The 15,169-nt window shown below is 38.9% G+C and overlaps 1 protein-coding gene across 1 annotated transcript; it reads right to left on the bottom strand.

Annotated features, from left to right (window-relative positions):
- Nucleotides 1–795: 795 nt before the first annotated feature.
- Nucleotides 796–5,510, bottom strand: mitfa (melanocyte inducing transcription factor a; the record flags this gene model as incomplete). Its single annotated transcript, XM_083891843.1, has 9 exons — nucleotides 796–1,158; nucleotides 2,411–2,558; nucleotides 2,757–2,832; nucleotides 3,060–3,116; nucleotides 3,379–3,462; nucleotides 3,823–3,931; nucleotides 4,047–4,142; nucleotides 4,218–4,430; nucleotides 5,478–5,510. 9 exons carry the CDS (start codon nucleotides 5,508–5,510, stop codon nucleotides 796–798), a joined length of 1,179 nt encoding a protein of 392 aa, XP_083747969.1.
- Nucleotides 5,511–15,169: the final 9,659 nt, after the last annotated feature.

Here is a 15,169-nt window from a genome sequence, read left to right as displayed (position 1 = left end):
TTCAGTACTTCCTGCATGACCGGAGCAAAGACTCCATCTGACGCAGTCTCTGAGCTAAAACATGGCAGAACGAGTTGTGATTCGGCTCACGTTCGCTTTCAGCAGTGTTGTCGCTAAATACTCCTCTGTTAAATATTGAGATTTTCAGAAATGTCCTTGCTAAATGATGGAGATTAACAGGTTTTCAGGATTTTTAACTGATCTACATTTTCGGTATTGTTTGGTTTGATTCTTGTATCGGACGTCGCGCTCATGTTCTCTCCCAGTGACGACGCTCTGACCAATCAGTGGCCAGCAGTTTGTCGGCGTCACATTTTAGTATCTGCTCAGCTCACCAGTAACTAAAAAAAGTACTATCCCTAAGGGAAAAAAAAGGAGTGGAGCTGAGCCGAGTCATGCTAGAACTGTATAGCACCAAAAGTGGAAGAGGGAGGACAAGACCTATCTAAACCAATTCTGTGTTCTGTGTACAGTATGTTGTTAAACTGTGACCAAAATGGTAAAAATATTGATTATTTTCTTTTTTGTTAAAGAACCGGTTTGATACTGTAGTGTTTATGTTCATAATATTCTGTACAAACACTGTAATCTCGTGTCATTGTGGTTCATAAGGAGATCATTTGTATTGCTTTTCATGCACTTTAAGAAAATTATATATAATATAGAGTCAATATTAAATTAGCTTCAGGTTCCTCAATCCACTCAGTCATGTGGATAATTTAATTCAGGAGCCTCATGAATGGGATGCTACAGACCGGGTGAGAGTCAGTGTGTTTCACAGCACTGGAAAAAATGCTAACAGCTGTGCTCCTTCTCCTCCATACTGGAGCTGGAACTGTGACGGCTGCTGACGTCTGGGGACATGGAGGACAGGGTGTTGTCCCTTACCAACTCCTTTATTTTACAGGTCCTGGAGTTCCCGTAGGGGCCAGGGTCAACTGCGTCTGCAGGGATCTGGTCAAAGGTGATTGTGCCGTTGTTGAGGTCCAGTGTGGTCGGAGGGGACATGTCAGAGGATGAACTGTGAGCGTAGAGATCTGATGGGCAGTCGTCGAGGATGGGCTCCTGTTTAATGGCTCGCGCCAATAACTCTGATGTGCAGATAGATGGGGATGACACCACTGTGAGACCATGGGCCCGTGCCTGTATTTCCAATTCCTGGAATAAAAAATAAATAAAATTGCACCAAATGATGGATCATTTGTAAATACTTGATCAGGACTAAAATTCTTGAAGTGGATATCTGGGCCAACATTTTATTGCCTTGCATTTAAGTCAAACAACACAACAACACCCAAGAGAGTCTTGGGCTCTTGGATGTTCAGTGGGACTGTGTTCCAGGAGGCACTGGGTTCAGACATGGTGAACCCTGGGACTTCTGGACCCTACTTATGCTTGGGGGATCTCCTGGTTTGTTCTGGTAATTATAGTTTTAACAGGGACTGTATGTGAGTCCGCAAAAATCCTCAAAAGTTGTTCTGAACTTTTTTTTTTTTTTTTAAATGTTGTCCTGTTATGCTGACGGTTCTCCGGTTTCCTCTCAGATTCAAAAAACATGCAGATTTAGGGATTAGGCAAATTGGACACTCTAAATCAGGGGTTCTCAAAGTTTTGATACCTAAGGGCCAATTTAGGAACCCAACATTGGACTGAGGGCCGCCAAAGGAAAAAAAAACCAGAAAGAAATCCCATTTGTAATAATTTTAATGACCAGATTGCAGTTCTACAGTTTAGCGTAATATAAGCGTTAATATAATGTAATTTAAGCATTAATATAATAACGCTTTATAATTTACTGGGTAATTACCCAGTATTTTGGCCATTGGTCTTACCTTCTAATTACAGGTTAATACCAAGTAACACATAATATTTATATATGACCAAGTAATATTTCTGTTACCATATATTTACTGGGTAAATAGCTAGTAATTGGGGGCTGTAGCTACCTGCTTATTACCAGCTTATAACCCAATAATACACAAAAATTCACCATATAGAAACCAGGTAAATACCCAGTATTTTTGTTTACACTTATTGGTATCCAGTAATGTCCAATAAACATTTAACAAGCTTAGTAGCTCCTGGATTAAAACTATCAACTGAATTCATTGCGGGCCGCCAGAAATGTTTCTGCGGGCTGCCATTAGCCCCCGGGCCGCACTTTGAGAACCAATGCTCTAAATTGACCATAGGTGTGAGAGTGGATGGTTGTGTGGCCCTGTGATGGACTAGTAACCTGTCCAGGGTGTACTCCAACTTTCGCCCTATGTCAGCTGCGATTGGCACCATTGCCCCCCCCCCCCCGTGACCCTCATATGGAGGATAAAGCGATAGAAGATGGATGAATGGATGGACGTTGTTTGAATCTTCCCGTTAGATACTGGTCTTTCGCTCTCTCAGGATGACGCACCTGTATACGAAGCATCAGATGGCGGTTTGCGTGCTCCAGCTTCCTTTGTCTGCACTCAAGCTCCTTCGCTCGCTGCTGCTCTCGCTGCAGCCTCCTGATATAGTCCACTGAGGCTTTTAGAATGGTGCCCTTATTCCAGCGCATGTCTCTGGGTATGCAGAAGACAAAAGATCTACAGTCAGTCAGCTGACCAGCTGACCAGATGACCAGAACAGCACAGGATTCTTTACAGTTCCTCTGAGCAAACAAGCCGTTAAGATTTGTTTAAAAAAAAACACACACACACACACACACACACAATGAATAGACAGACTGTTGTATGGACACAATAAAAAAGAATGCTTACGGGTCATTTGACTTGGGGATCAAAGTTCCCAGTTCTTTGATACGGTCGTTTATGTTGAATCTCCTTCTTCTTTCAACTACAGTCAGTCAAGTGAAATGGATAGCATCAGTGAAACAGAGATTATGTCGCCTTAATAAGGAACTTGTTTTAAATTTCATATTTTAAATGTATTTGGCTGAAAATACAATTAAGCTGAGATAAAAATCAAATAACTCCACAAACAATGTCTTTCTGGTGAAATGTTTTGACGTTTTATATAGTTAAGCCATCTCCTGCTTTGCTTTAGTGATTTTGTGGACTTACTTAAATTGTGGTTGTCCTTCTTTTGTCTCTCTTTAGCAAGAGCACGGACTTCAGCCTCTGTGAAGCACGAATAAATTATAATACATCCTGTAATTCAGCACTTTAGAACACTTAAAATGTGTTCTTTATGCTACATAGTGACAGCAAATAAGAAATCATTATGGACTGAGGATTACAGTAGCAAATAAAACGTGTCGATTAGCTTTTTCTTATTGTGTGCAATTTAGTTATACAAAAAATACTTTACATACAGTTTCTGTAGAATGGATTGAAAACAGTTTTATACACAACACCATCTTTTTTTTTTTGCTTTGCTTACCTACTGGAAAACCCTCTTGTCTTTGATAGTTTTCATAGTGACCACAGGATCCAGACTTGTCCAGTACTTGCTTCATGCCAGGAGCTGGGGTAATTATTTGACAAATATTTGACTTGATCGTATCTTGTGCATTTCCAAACTGCACACAATATGTGTCAAACATTTTTTATATTGATTTAATTATAATTTAATTATAATTATAATATAACACAATAACAGACAGTATAACTAAAAGTAACTTAAATAACAAATTGACAGGTGTATTTTAATCTGAGCTGACTCCTAGACAAAGTAGGGGTTGGAAACGGGGGCCAGTTATTTGTCACAGATACTGTAAGTACATGAAGATCATTTAACAGTCAGTGCATTATCAAGACTCTATAGAGAAAGAGAGAAATCTTGACACCCCCAGTGTAGTATGAACATGTTTTCTCAGTGGTTTACCTGTGTATTCCCTTTTGATGTTGTTGGGACAGGAGTTGCTGATGGCCAGGCCCGGGAGCGGAAGTCCTTGATTGCCGTACACATCGAGAAGGTTTCCAGATACGGGGAGCTAAAGAGCATGAAACAAAATAATGTTAATTAAGGTATGTGTCTTACTTTGGATTGTAGTTATGTGTACCAGGTGTTTTTTTGTTTAAAAGAGAAAAGTATGTTTGAAAAATTACCGGGTTGTTCATTTGGAGTCCTGGGTCCATCATTCCAAGAACATCTTCATTGTAACTGGACTCTAAGCTAATGATATCATCAATGACATCATCCATCTGTGAAAGGAAATCATATTTAATAAACCACATATTTCTGGTCACAGTTTAACAGAGACATGAACGTATGCGTACTTCTTTTTCACAGTTGGAGCTGAGTGTGAGCAGGGCCATAGGACTGTTGGGGGCACTGCTCCCGGGTCCGGGCGGCATGCCGTGCTCGGGCGGCTGGCTGGGACACTGACTGCCGGCTTTACCACTCAGGGTGGTGGACAGATACTGCCTCACCTGCTGCCTCGGAGGCTGCTGGATGTGGTACTTGGAGGGATTATCCAGGTGAGACGGCACCTATGTAAGGAAGACCTAAACAACTGAATACATTGTAAGATTTTCAAACCAGTCCTCTATCTACTCTAGACCATGATTCAATACTGTATATACTTTTTTACCTCCGCCAAGGAGGTAATGTTTTCACCAGAGTTTGTCTGTCTGTCTGTCTGTTAGTTAGCAACATAACTCGAAAAGTCAAGGACAAGGACGGCTTTGGATGACATTTTCAGGAAATGTCTGCAATGGGACCAGGAACATGTGATTAAATGTTGGGAGTGATCCATAGATGCTATCACTGGTTACAACACTTGATGTCTGACCATAACGTTATCAGTGGTTACAACACTCGCCGTCTGACCCAGGCGCACAGACAGGGTGTATTTTGTAGGCACTGAGCTGCCTTGGCGGAGGTCTGCGCTCTCCGAGTGCTTTTCTAGATGTATGTTTTTGTCGTAGCTGGTTAAAAAAAAGGAATCAGAATTTCCATTACCTGTGGAAAAATGTTAAGTACACACAAAGTAAAAGTTTGCCTTGAATGTGTCACACCAGTATAAAACAAATGGTAAAAACTAATGTCTGTGTAAAAACGCCGTAGATGCACATACATTCAGGGTTTGTCAAATTCAAACAAAATTTTCGCACAAAACAAGCAAAAAAGTCAAATTCCACTGTTTGTGTATTACTGTGCCAAGTCGTGGAAAAGCATCCAAGCAATTCTTTTAATTTCAAAACACAGAGGGAAGTGAAGGATTGTTCAATGTACATTTTAGCTTCCTCTCTCCTGGCTACTAAACTTTCACAAAAGACAATGAGACGAGACTGAAATTCTCTACATTGAAGAGTATCTCAGTCATGTCACATGATCTAGCAGCAGTTAAAGTATCTGTAAGCTTTTCATACAGCGTGGACAGCCATCTCTGCTCAGTGATTGTAAATTATGGTCTGGCAAACATAATGACACAGTCTTAAGTCTTGATACAGGACATTCTGAACACTAGATGGAAAGGAAATGTGCAAAATGGTAAATGGAATGAAAAAAAAAATTAAAAATTAAACCCATCTCACCTGGTAGTGGCTGTATTCAAGCATCTCCATCATGTTATTTGAGTCGTAATTGATAAAAACAGTTTAACTACAGTGTATAATCCCTTTTATCTTGTCAGCTTACAGTGCAGATGGCAAACTAGTTTTTGCAAATCTGAGAGCAGTCTCTAGTCCTGTGTAATTTATCCGAGGCTTAACGCTCATTAGTTATGCAAGTTAAGAAATGAAGGAAGACACCAAGACTCATCCTCCCACTGTTGTGTTGTTCCAGCTAAAGTATGAATTTATGTCTTTATAGCGTCCATTTGACGTCACCGCCTCCACATCACAAAGGGCTCTTTCTACTGGTCCACCATTAGTCTGCGAATTGAAGCTTGCTTAAGGCCAACTAACTTTTAATCTTTAGTTCTGCTCATCTAGTATAAAACATCATTTGTTCTGACTGCCACGGACACAAGGGAATCCACAGTTGTGCAAAAATCTCACCATATAAAAGCCCAAATGTATGGTGTGTTAAACAGCCCAGACATTTTTTTTGGGGGGGGGGAGTTCTAAAGGTTAGTTACGTTTAACTGTCAATTGTTACGCAGTCACATTTCCGAGGCAAATAAGGTGAGCGGCTCTGGCTGAAAGTATTTTATTATAGGCTTAAGAAAAACCATATCAAATTTGACAGTTTAGAAATGGTTTTGTTCGACCCACGTCAGCTCTCTGTGTACTAGAAAGAAATTGATATCAATGCTGATAAAAGTAGAGCAACAGATCTGCAGCAAAGCCTTTCATGGGCTTCATTTTTATGAGTCAGTTGAATAACAAACAATGCACTTCAAGTGGCTTTAATGTGAAGAGGCAAAAATGAAATAACTGAACCAGCTTTGTTCTTGGCAATTAGATTTACCGAAACATCAACTCAGAATGCAAAACAAAAATATTATTTCAATACTGTATATTATCCAAAACTACAGACCTTTAATTGTATTTTAAAGACAACACTGTCTATAATGTTACAGGATACTGTAAATTATTAGTTAAAGGTGCCATATGTAAGAATGTGGCCAAAAACGGTTACTACATTCAGATTCAAAATACCGAGGTCTTTAAGGTTTTGTTTTCTGACATAACTGGCAACCCGTGGTTGCTTGGCAGAGACTCTACTGACAGCAATGATTGGTAGACGGCGGTAGGTGGTGCCACATGCCAAAACATGATTTCAAAACATAAACATGATTTGCAGTCTGTAAAATGTTTTTTATAATGCAAATATTTTGGCTGTACTGTTACCTACCTTGTCGGTGAGTTCAGTTTGTTATATGAACATTATTCCTGAGTCTCTGTGACATATTAGGAGGATTTTATGGCCAGTTGCTTTAGATTTATTACATAATGCACCTTTAATGGACAATATATAGTTTTCCCTTGAATAAGAAATTACACTTAACACACATTAACATCTATTTTCTAAGTGGTCAAGTTAAAATCGTTGTACTTAACAGTATCTTATTCCGGCTGGAATTTCCAGCTTGATAATAACGATGCTAATAATGTGGTAACAAGGAGAATATAATAATACATGAATATTATCCAGGTAATAGCAAGTATAGGCTACCATAAGTGTAATACTTTAACATGGACACCGTCCTATCTTATATCCCACACTGGAATATGACATCTGGAAAAAGCACATGAAGACAAAAAAGGAAACCACACGTAATCTTTAATAGTTTTTTATTAAAAAAATATATAGTTAATGTTTTATGTCCATTTTACTCTACACCAATAATAATCTAATTAATTAATTTTTTTATTATTAAAATGTCCAACTATATAACTATATCATTTCACTTCTTTAGGTTGACCTCACTTTTAATGAAGGGCATCATCAAAATAAAAGTGTCATATTATTACTACTACTACTACTAGAGTGGATTTATTTTAAACCAATTTGATGAGATGACATTTTTTTCCTTAAAGGATGAACATGACAACATCCACACATGACTGTGTGTTTTGGGTTTATTTAAAATAATTTACTTATAATGACTTTGCTTGTTTTGGTGCTCACAGCATCACTGGACAAACTGCATCTGAATCTATGTCAACACATGTTGTCATTTATTCTGTACTTAACTTAACAAAAGGACAATATCAATGTCACAATACATTATTTTCTAATCTGGCTCCCTAATTCAACTTTTCAGTCATTTGCCACAGTGTTGCCAAATATGGATGCACTCAACTGACCGTGCAAAGATGTTTCGCTCTTATGAAAAGTGAAGCATCAATTATTCATGGTATTGCAACTTTTGTCGCTGTCCGTGCGGCTTTCATTGGTGGAGAACACAGGAGTTGATGCACTGCACTCAAAGCTGATTTCATATGCCTTAACTAATCGTTTTGAAGAGTGAGCCATTCCCGGAATCGAACATTTATCCGAGAAATTGGATAGGCAGCCCTGATAGCGGCCCTGATAGGCACAGTTCTCCGGTGATGAAGTGCATCACTTGTGCAGCTAATTAATGCAAGCGCTTGTCGTCGCATCTCGTGTAACGCTGCCAGGACTCGAAGTATCACGACTTCATCTGGCTTCATTGGGGGGAAAAAAGACCGGCGAGGTGAACACAAACGCAAGGGAAATGCCTTTGGCTTGAAAGAACATTATACGACAAAACAGAGAAAGCATTCTCTGCAGACTCATAGTAGAGTGTTTCCTTTGTCTGCTCTCATCAGTGTGGCCTTTTCCTTCAGCCAAACCTTTGGGTTGAGGAGGAACTAAACAAGGGGTGTGTTTCATTTTTATCTCCACAGTAAGCCGAGTTCTCACTTTATTCATGGCCTCTTTGTGAGACACATTTATTACCCTCTCAAGAGGAGCACATGGGTGCATGTTTTAAACTTCTGCCCCAAGGACCAATAACATTTCAAGAGACTAGTCAACGCTCCTTGACCCCTGAAAAGAAACCGATCCATTCATGTCTCTGGCGGCTTCTGCTGTTTCTTGATTGCGTGGCAACCAGCCACAATCGAGGGCATTTTTCCAAAGGATGATGCTAAACATTTAGAGTGTGCTAAACTCTACATGGACGGCGATACAGTGGACACACTGACTGCTCAAGTCACATCAAAGGCAACAACGTCCGTGTAACACGACAGATGAGGGGTGGAGTGAGAGTAAAAATAAAACAGGGCCTAACCACATATAACAGTCCACACTAACACCATTCTGTTCCAAACAAAGTGACAAAGTGTTATTCTGGCTCTGTTTGTTCTCCATAAACAGAAACTTTGTAACAGGTTCTGTCAAGAAATTATCAGACCTGACTGAGGCCCACAAGACTGTCGCGTGTCTTTAGACACACCGCCCGGAAATCTGGCAGGACACCCGCGGCGCTTACAACTTTCCTCTTTACTTGCTCGACTGTACGATCGTAGCCCGCCTCCCGCATCCGCTGTTGCATTTTTACGTAGGCCATCTTGTTCCTGGATGACTCCAGCTTCTTCTGGATCTCATACTGGCCAGATACTGATCAGGCACTTGGTATGCTCCACATCCAGCGCCCTCCTTCACCCCCGCCATTTTTTTTGAAAACAAAAGTCCCGCGGTATATGGTAATTAGCACACGCTATATGCTAATCGCCTAAACCCTGACCTCCCGCTGTCGCGAGCCTGACGCATTCTCTTTATACGCGCTTTGAGGTTGTCGGGGACTCCCGCTGAGTTGTCGGGCGACAATTTGAAGACAGCGGGACTACGACAGCGGGAATTCTCTTTACACGGGGTTCCCGTTGTCGCGAGTCCCGCTGTCGCGAAAAGCGAGTGTAAAGTGGGCCTAAGAGAGCGTTTGTGTGTATGTAGCGGCAGCACAGGGGCAGACGAGGGCAAGAAGCTTCAAACTGCTGAATTACTTATATTTCAGTTTGCAGTCGTCTAGCTTTACTAGCACAGTGTTGCTGTTGCTGTCGTGACAGAACAAATCAGAAGTCAAAGTGAACACAGGAAGGAAGGTGGAAAAAGAAACAATTGGTAGATGCACACGATCGGCAAAATACAAAAGCAGAACAAGAAAACCTGAAATCAGCCATATCCAACCACTGCAAAAGAGAAAATGACATCATGGACTGGGAAAAAGGCCTGTCATACACTCTGAAAGTGACAAACACCACAGCCCTTAGAACCATCAACTCTTAAATCCTATCACACAGCAGTATTCATCCTCCTGCAGTCTGACAAACCTGTATAAAACAGGAAGCAAGACTCATCACGCGTAATATCACGTGACCCTTCTGAGGAAGACCACAGGAAGCGGTCGAAAAATGTCAAGGTAGTCAAAAAAAACGTGACGGAACAAAACTAAAGCTCAAATCACGTGATCTGAGATCCAAACACTGTTGTACTGAGAAACACAGGCACAGACTTTCTGCGTGAGAAATGACAACTCAGACCTTCCTCACTCTCCCACTGCATGGACAACAGAGGGAAGAATTGATACTGAGGCTGATGTAGTTTAGTGTTTTGTGGTATACATCGTTTTGCTTTATTTTGTCCGCTGTTATTCTGACCGTGACAGTACAGTGAAGAGAAAAACTACATTTACTATTATGAAGCAGCTTTTGCAGTAAAATGCCAGCTCAATATACAGGCTACAGTTTGTGGATGATGAAATGACCAAGTTTATCAAAGTCACACTAATCCGACTCTTATCAGATGTACTCCAAAGCTCCTACTTAAATCAAACTAGCCTATGCTGTCGGGGGCCGACAGCAAGGCGTATATCCGCGAACTTGTCCAATCCTCAACTTTCCAATATACCCAAAGTATACGCACTCGAACCTGCCACTAACTGTTTTAATTAATTATTAATAAATCCAACAAAATAACTGTTATATATTATGATATAATGCTGACTACACTTCATACATGTTCAAAGTATCCATATAAACTCGATATTGAACACAGAATACCTGAACTCGTAAATTTCTCTCTAGTTTTTAATAAAACTAGTTAACCTATTATACCTTGTTAAATATTATGAATATTAAAATGCTAACCACACCTGCCATATCTTCAAAGTGTCCAAATATCATGAAAAAGCATACACTATGTTTATTAAATTTCATGAAAAAGCATACAATATGTTCAAGCTTTCCATTCAATGCATTAATAAAGAAATGGAGGCTTAACCATTTTTTTGATGAAAATTAATAAATTTATATTATAATGTAATAAATATTATTAATAAGTGCAAAATAAACCCATGATATCCTCAATGTGTCCAAATGAGCTCAATAATAAAGAAAAAAATGCCGTAACTATTTTTTCTGTGTTCACTAATAAGTTAACCAGTTAGCTTATTATGTAACTATTACCAATCATAGCCAAAGTAATAATGATTGTGCTTGTAGATAGTTGTTACATGAATCATTGTACAAAATTTGGAGGCAATATCTCCATCAGTCTGGAAGATAAAGCCGAAAATGTGTTTTTAGCATAATAAATTAATTAATTTGCTAATTAATAATAAAGCTACACAGATAGGGATAATTCTCAGGTGGTATGTGATGCCCATGCAAAATTTGAAGCCAATACCTGCAATACTTTGGAAGATACAGGCGAAAGTATGGTTTTTATATCATATTATATTATGATATAATATAATATTATATTATATTAATATATAATATAATATTATATAATATAATATAATATTAATATAATATTATATTATATTATATTATATTATATTAATTAATTAATTAATAATAATGGTAGACAGCTCAAAATCAATAGGGATCATCTACAGGGGGTATGTGACCCGTAAAAAAATAAGAAAATGTAATCTCAAACGCCTTTCCAGTTATCGCGTTAACGGCTAAAATCTGCGGACACGGATGCGGACGCGCAAGACCGATTCCATAATATCCGCGCGCGTTTCTCGCGGATATAATTAACAGTTTAGATCAATAGAATGTAAAAAAGAAGAAGAAAGCCCATTGCACAAAGGCATTTCTGTTATAATGCAATACACAGCAGAGAAAAGTAGATAATCTTCAGCTGGAACCAAAGGATTTATTTTTGATAAATGACTGAAACATTTGTAAAAACAATAAAAGAAAACACAACATGCTAATCTTTTCAGTCTAATTTCTTGTTGTTATTAAACACTGAAACACACGCCGTGTTTTCCTCATGAGGTAACCAGCAGAAACACACCAGGCAGTATTATAATTATGCCATGTCACAATGGTAAAAATGTGTGACATGAGAACTGGGTAATTTCTCAAACGGTGACATGACATAGGAAACAATTTTGGCAGAATCTTACATTCATCCATCCATCCATCCATTATCTACCGCTTCATCCTCCACCAGAGGGTCGCGGGGGGTGCTGTGCCTATCTCAGCAGACATTGGGCGATAGGCGGGGTACACCCTGGACAGTTCGCCAGTCCATCACAGGGTCACATATAGAGACAAACAACCATTCACTCACACACTCACACCTACGGTCAATTTAGAGTGACCAATTCACCTAATCCCCATATCACATGTTTTTGGACTGTGGGAGGAAGCCGGAGAACCCGGGGAAAACCCACGCACACACGGGGAGAACATTCAAAAAAAAAGTTTGTCTGCACAGAATTAACAAATGTGACATTTCTCATCCATAAATCCCATGTAATGCCATGCAGAAAAGTGAAATAGCAAAATTGCAGGTGTTGGTTTTATTTTAACAAAAAAATCCCCCCCAAAAAAAAAAAAAATCTTTTACAAATCATTTAACCCCTTAACACTTAAACCTCAATTGTCTGCCTGGACTTTTATTTCTTATTTTAACCATAAAAGGGCCAGAAAGTGTCCTGTAACTAGTGCTTTTGCCCATTTTTCCAAAATAGTTTTTAATATCTGGCAGATTATTTACTGCAATTCAAAATGAATTAAAACAAAACTCCAGATTTGGGTGTTAAATTTGAAATTTGAACAGTATAAAACACATTTAAAATAACATTTTGTTTGAATCTTTCTCTCGATGTGCAAAAACAGGCCAAAAAATGGAAACTATGTACAGGCGTTTTTCCAACTCTCTTCTCTCTGGTGACAAAGAAACTGGTTTGTTGGCTTCCTGCAACAGTGCGAGTGAAATTACCGTAATAACCACATTTTTGACTTGCAACTTTTCAGCTTTCAGAAACTGTTGGGATTTTTCCAATAGCTCCAAATTACGGTAATGCAAAATGCACTGCCCAAATGTGTCGTATGCAATACGCTCGGTGTGAAAACTGCAGTGTGTAGTTTTAAAATACACACAAACATCAATTGCATTCAAACCACTGTGAAAGTTCACACAATGCTAGTTCAGCCTATCAGCTCCACACAACACTGTTTCTCAGTATAGAGTTTTCTTTTTACAGCTTCTGTTGCTCTGGCTATATTTGTGCTCTGCACACAGGAAGGATCCCATTTATGTCAAGACAGTCAAAGGCAACAGCAACATTGCGTTAGTAAAGTGAGACAGCTGAAAAGAGGTTAGCGTTTGAATTAAAACGTGCAGAAGTGAGAAGAAAATCCAGTCATTTAGCAGTTTGATAAATGCTTCTTCTTCTGTCTCCCGCTGCACTGCTGCAGTCTTTACACCAACAAACATAAACAAAAGTTGTTTATATTCTTACCCTCAAAATGTCCAACTGGACTTTTTTATGCTTAATAAAATGTAACTAAGTTCTTTTGCCCATTTTCCAGATTAACTTCCAATATCTGTCAGTTATTTACAACGTGTTAAAATACTGCAAAGTGCGCTTGTGCAAACACACGGTCAGTGATACGCTCGGTGTTAAAGGGTGAACTAAAACTTGCACTGAAACTCCGTCGCAACAACGCATTACGTTCCGTCAAACGTCTCCTGTATTTTTTTTTTAGTCTGTCACTTGATCATTTGTGCATATTATGTCATACATATTTTAAAACATATATTAAATGTCAGAGACCCAGACATTTGCTAATTGGTCGGTCGTGATATAAGGAGCTGGAATTTTAGTATGGACAGCTTCTACATGTGCTGATTTCCTCCATCGCCCTCAAGGATGTAGATTTTGCTCCCCTGCCTAATGCCCTAAGTTACAATTCTCTACAGCAAAGACGGCTACTGTAGAGACAGGCCGCTTCATCAAGAGGAGGAACTTTAGGGACAAAGAGATGTTTTCTTTGCACTTTACCCTGTGGCTACAGGGTAACATTAGCAAGAACTTAACATCCGTCCAGTCTGTGTGGGATTAGGAACATGCACTTGCTTCAGTGAAAAACAATAAAGCTTAATTTAGCAGCTACATAAACAGAGCCTCATTATCATGCCTGGTACAGTGGTATACAATCTATCAGCGAATCTACCACTGAGATGCACAGTAAAGTCATTCAGATGACATACTATGTGTTCTTTATGAGCAGCAAGGAAACTCACAGTACTTTACTGATGAAGTCACAGAAAAAAATGAATACGCACATTTGACAGATTCTTGCTGTAGAGGATGAAAATGGTGCCGACGTGTCCTACACTTTGAAATGTTATCTCGATTAATCAAATGCCTTTTCAAAAACTGAGAACAGAGCTCTAGGTATATTCTGATGAGTGTGATAAACAAAAGGCTCTCTTTGCTCAGCCTCAGCTCAATCTGAGACCTCGGAGTCTTTTTGCGAAGACGAAAGAGCACAAACATTTAGCTTTGTTCGGCTTAATGTGCCTGGAGATTGAGGAAAAGGTCAAGACAAACCACTAACATCTGCACGTGGACGTTTTTAAAAGTCAAAGTTTTTCAGGCCCTTCGAATAATTTTACCATCTGTAATCCCACTATTAACTGTGGGATATAACTTTTTTTTTTTTTTAATTGTTTGTACTTTTATTCCATTTATTCAAACTTGTTTAGAATTTAACAAGAAATTCTATCAATGCTACAGAAAAATAAATGATATTATAGTTTATACAGTACAGTAAAAATACAGTGACAATAGTTTCAGTGCATGTCCATCAACTGACATGAATGAATCCATATGTTCATGTTTGACAAGGAAATATAAAAAGTAAGTGGAAGGAGAAAACCAATGAGTCGTGGGCTATAAAAGGTGATACGTATCCATGGTTTGTCACGACAGGCACATTTTCTAATGCTAAAATACTGATCAGTGCACCATGGAGTGTTTGAAAACACAGCAGTACAAACAGTTCTAAATGGCAAACCTCCCCCCAAAACAAAATAAATGACACAGAGGTGACTGAATAATAGAGGCTCTATTGTTTTGAAACGATTCACCAATTAGAACTGTAAATAAAGACATTTGGTTCACAGGGTTTTTGGGATGTGATGCTGTAAATCGACCTGCTGCGAATTGTGCTGTCACTAATCCATTGTGACCATCTAAAAGGTCATGAGACATAAAATTGACATGGAGTGGTTTTATTTTATCCTAGACTTCTGTGTTTATCATGTGCAACGTGTAAGGTTTTAGAAAATCATGTTTTAGAATTACAGTAAAATGAAGCAGTTATACCCAGGATTGTCTAAACCCAGGTTAAATTAAACCACTAAATAAAAGCTGCATTACCCGAACAGGAAATGTGCCGTCACGGACACGCCAGAAACAAAACGAGTTAAGAAAATAAACACCGTCATAGCCATCACTGAAAATATTACAGAGATTATTATTTTGCAACTTTTACTTGAATCT

This window comes from Microchirus variegatus (assembly GCF_963457635.1).
Source record: "Microchirus variegatus genome assembly, chromosome: 7".
In the NCBI taxonomy this organism is placed as follows: Eukaryota; Metazoa; Chordata; class Actinopteri; order Pleuronectiformes; family Soleidae; genus Microchirus; species Microchirus variegatus.
This window is presented reverse-complemented; position numbering and strand designations above follow the sequence as displayed.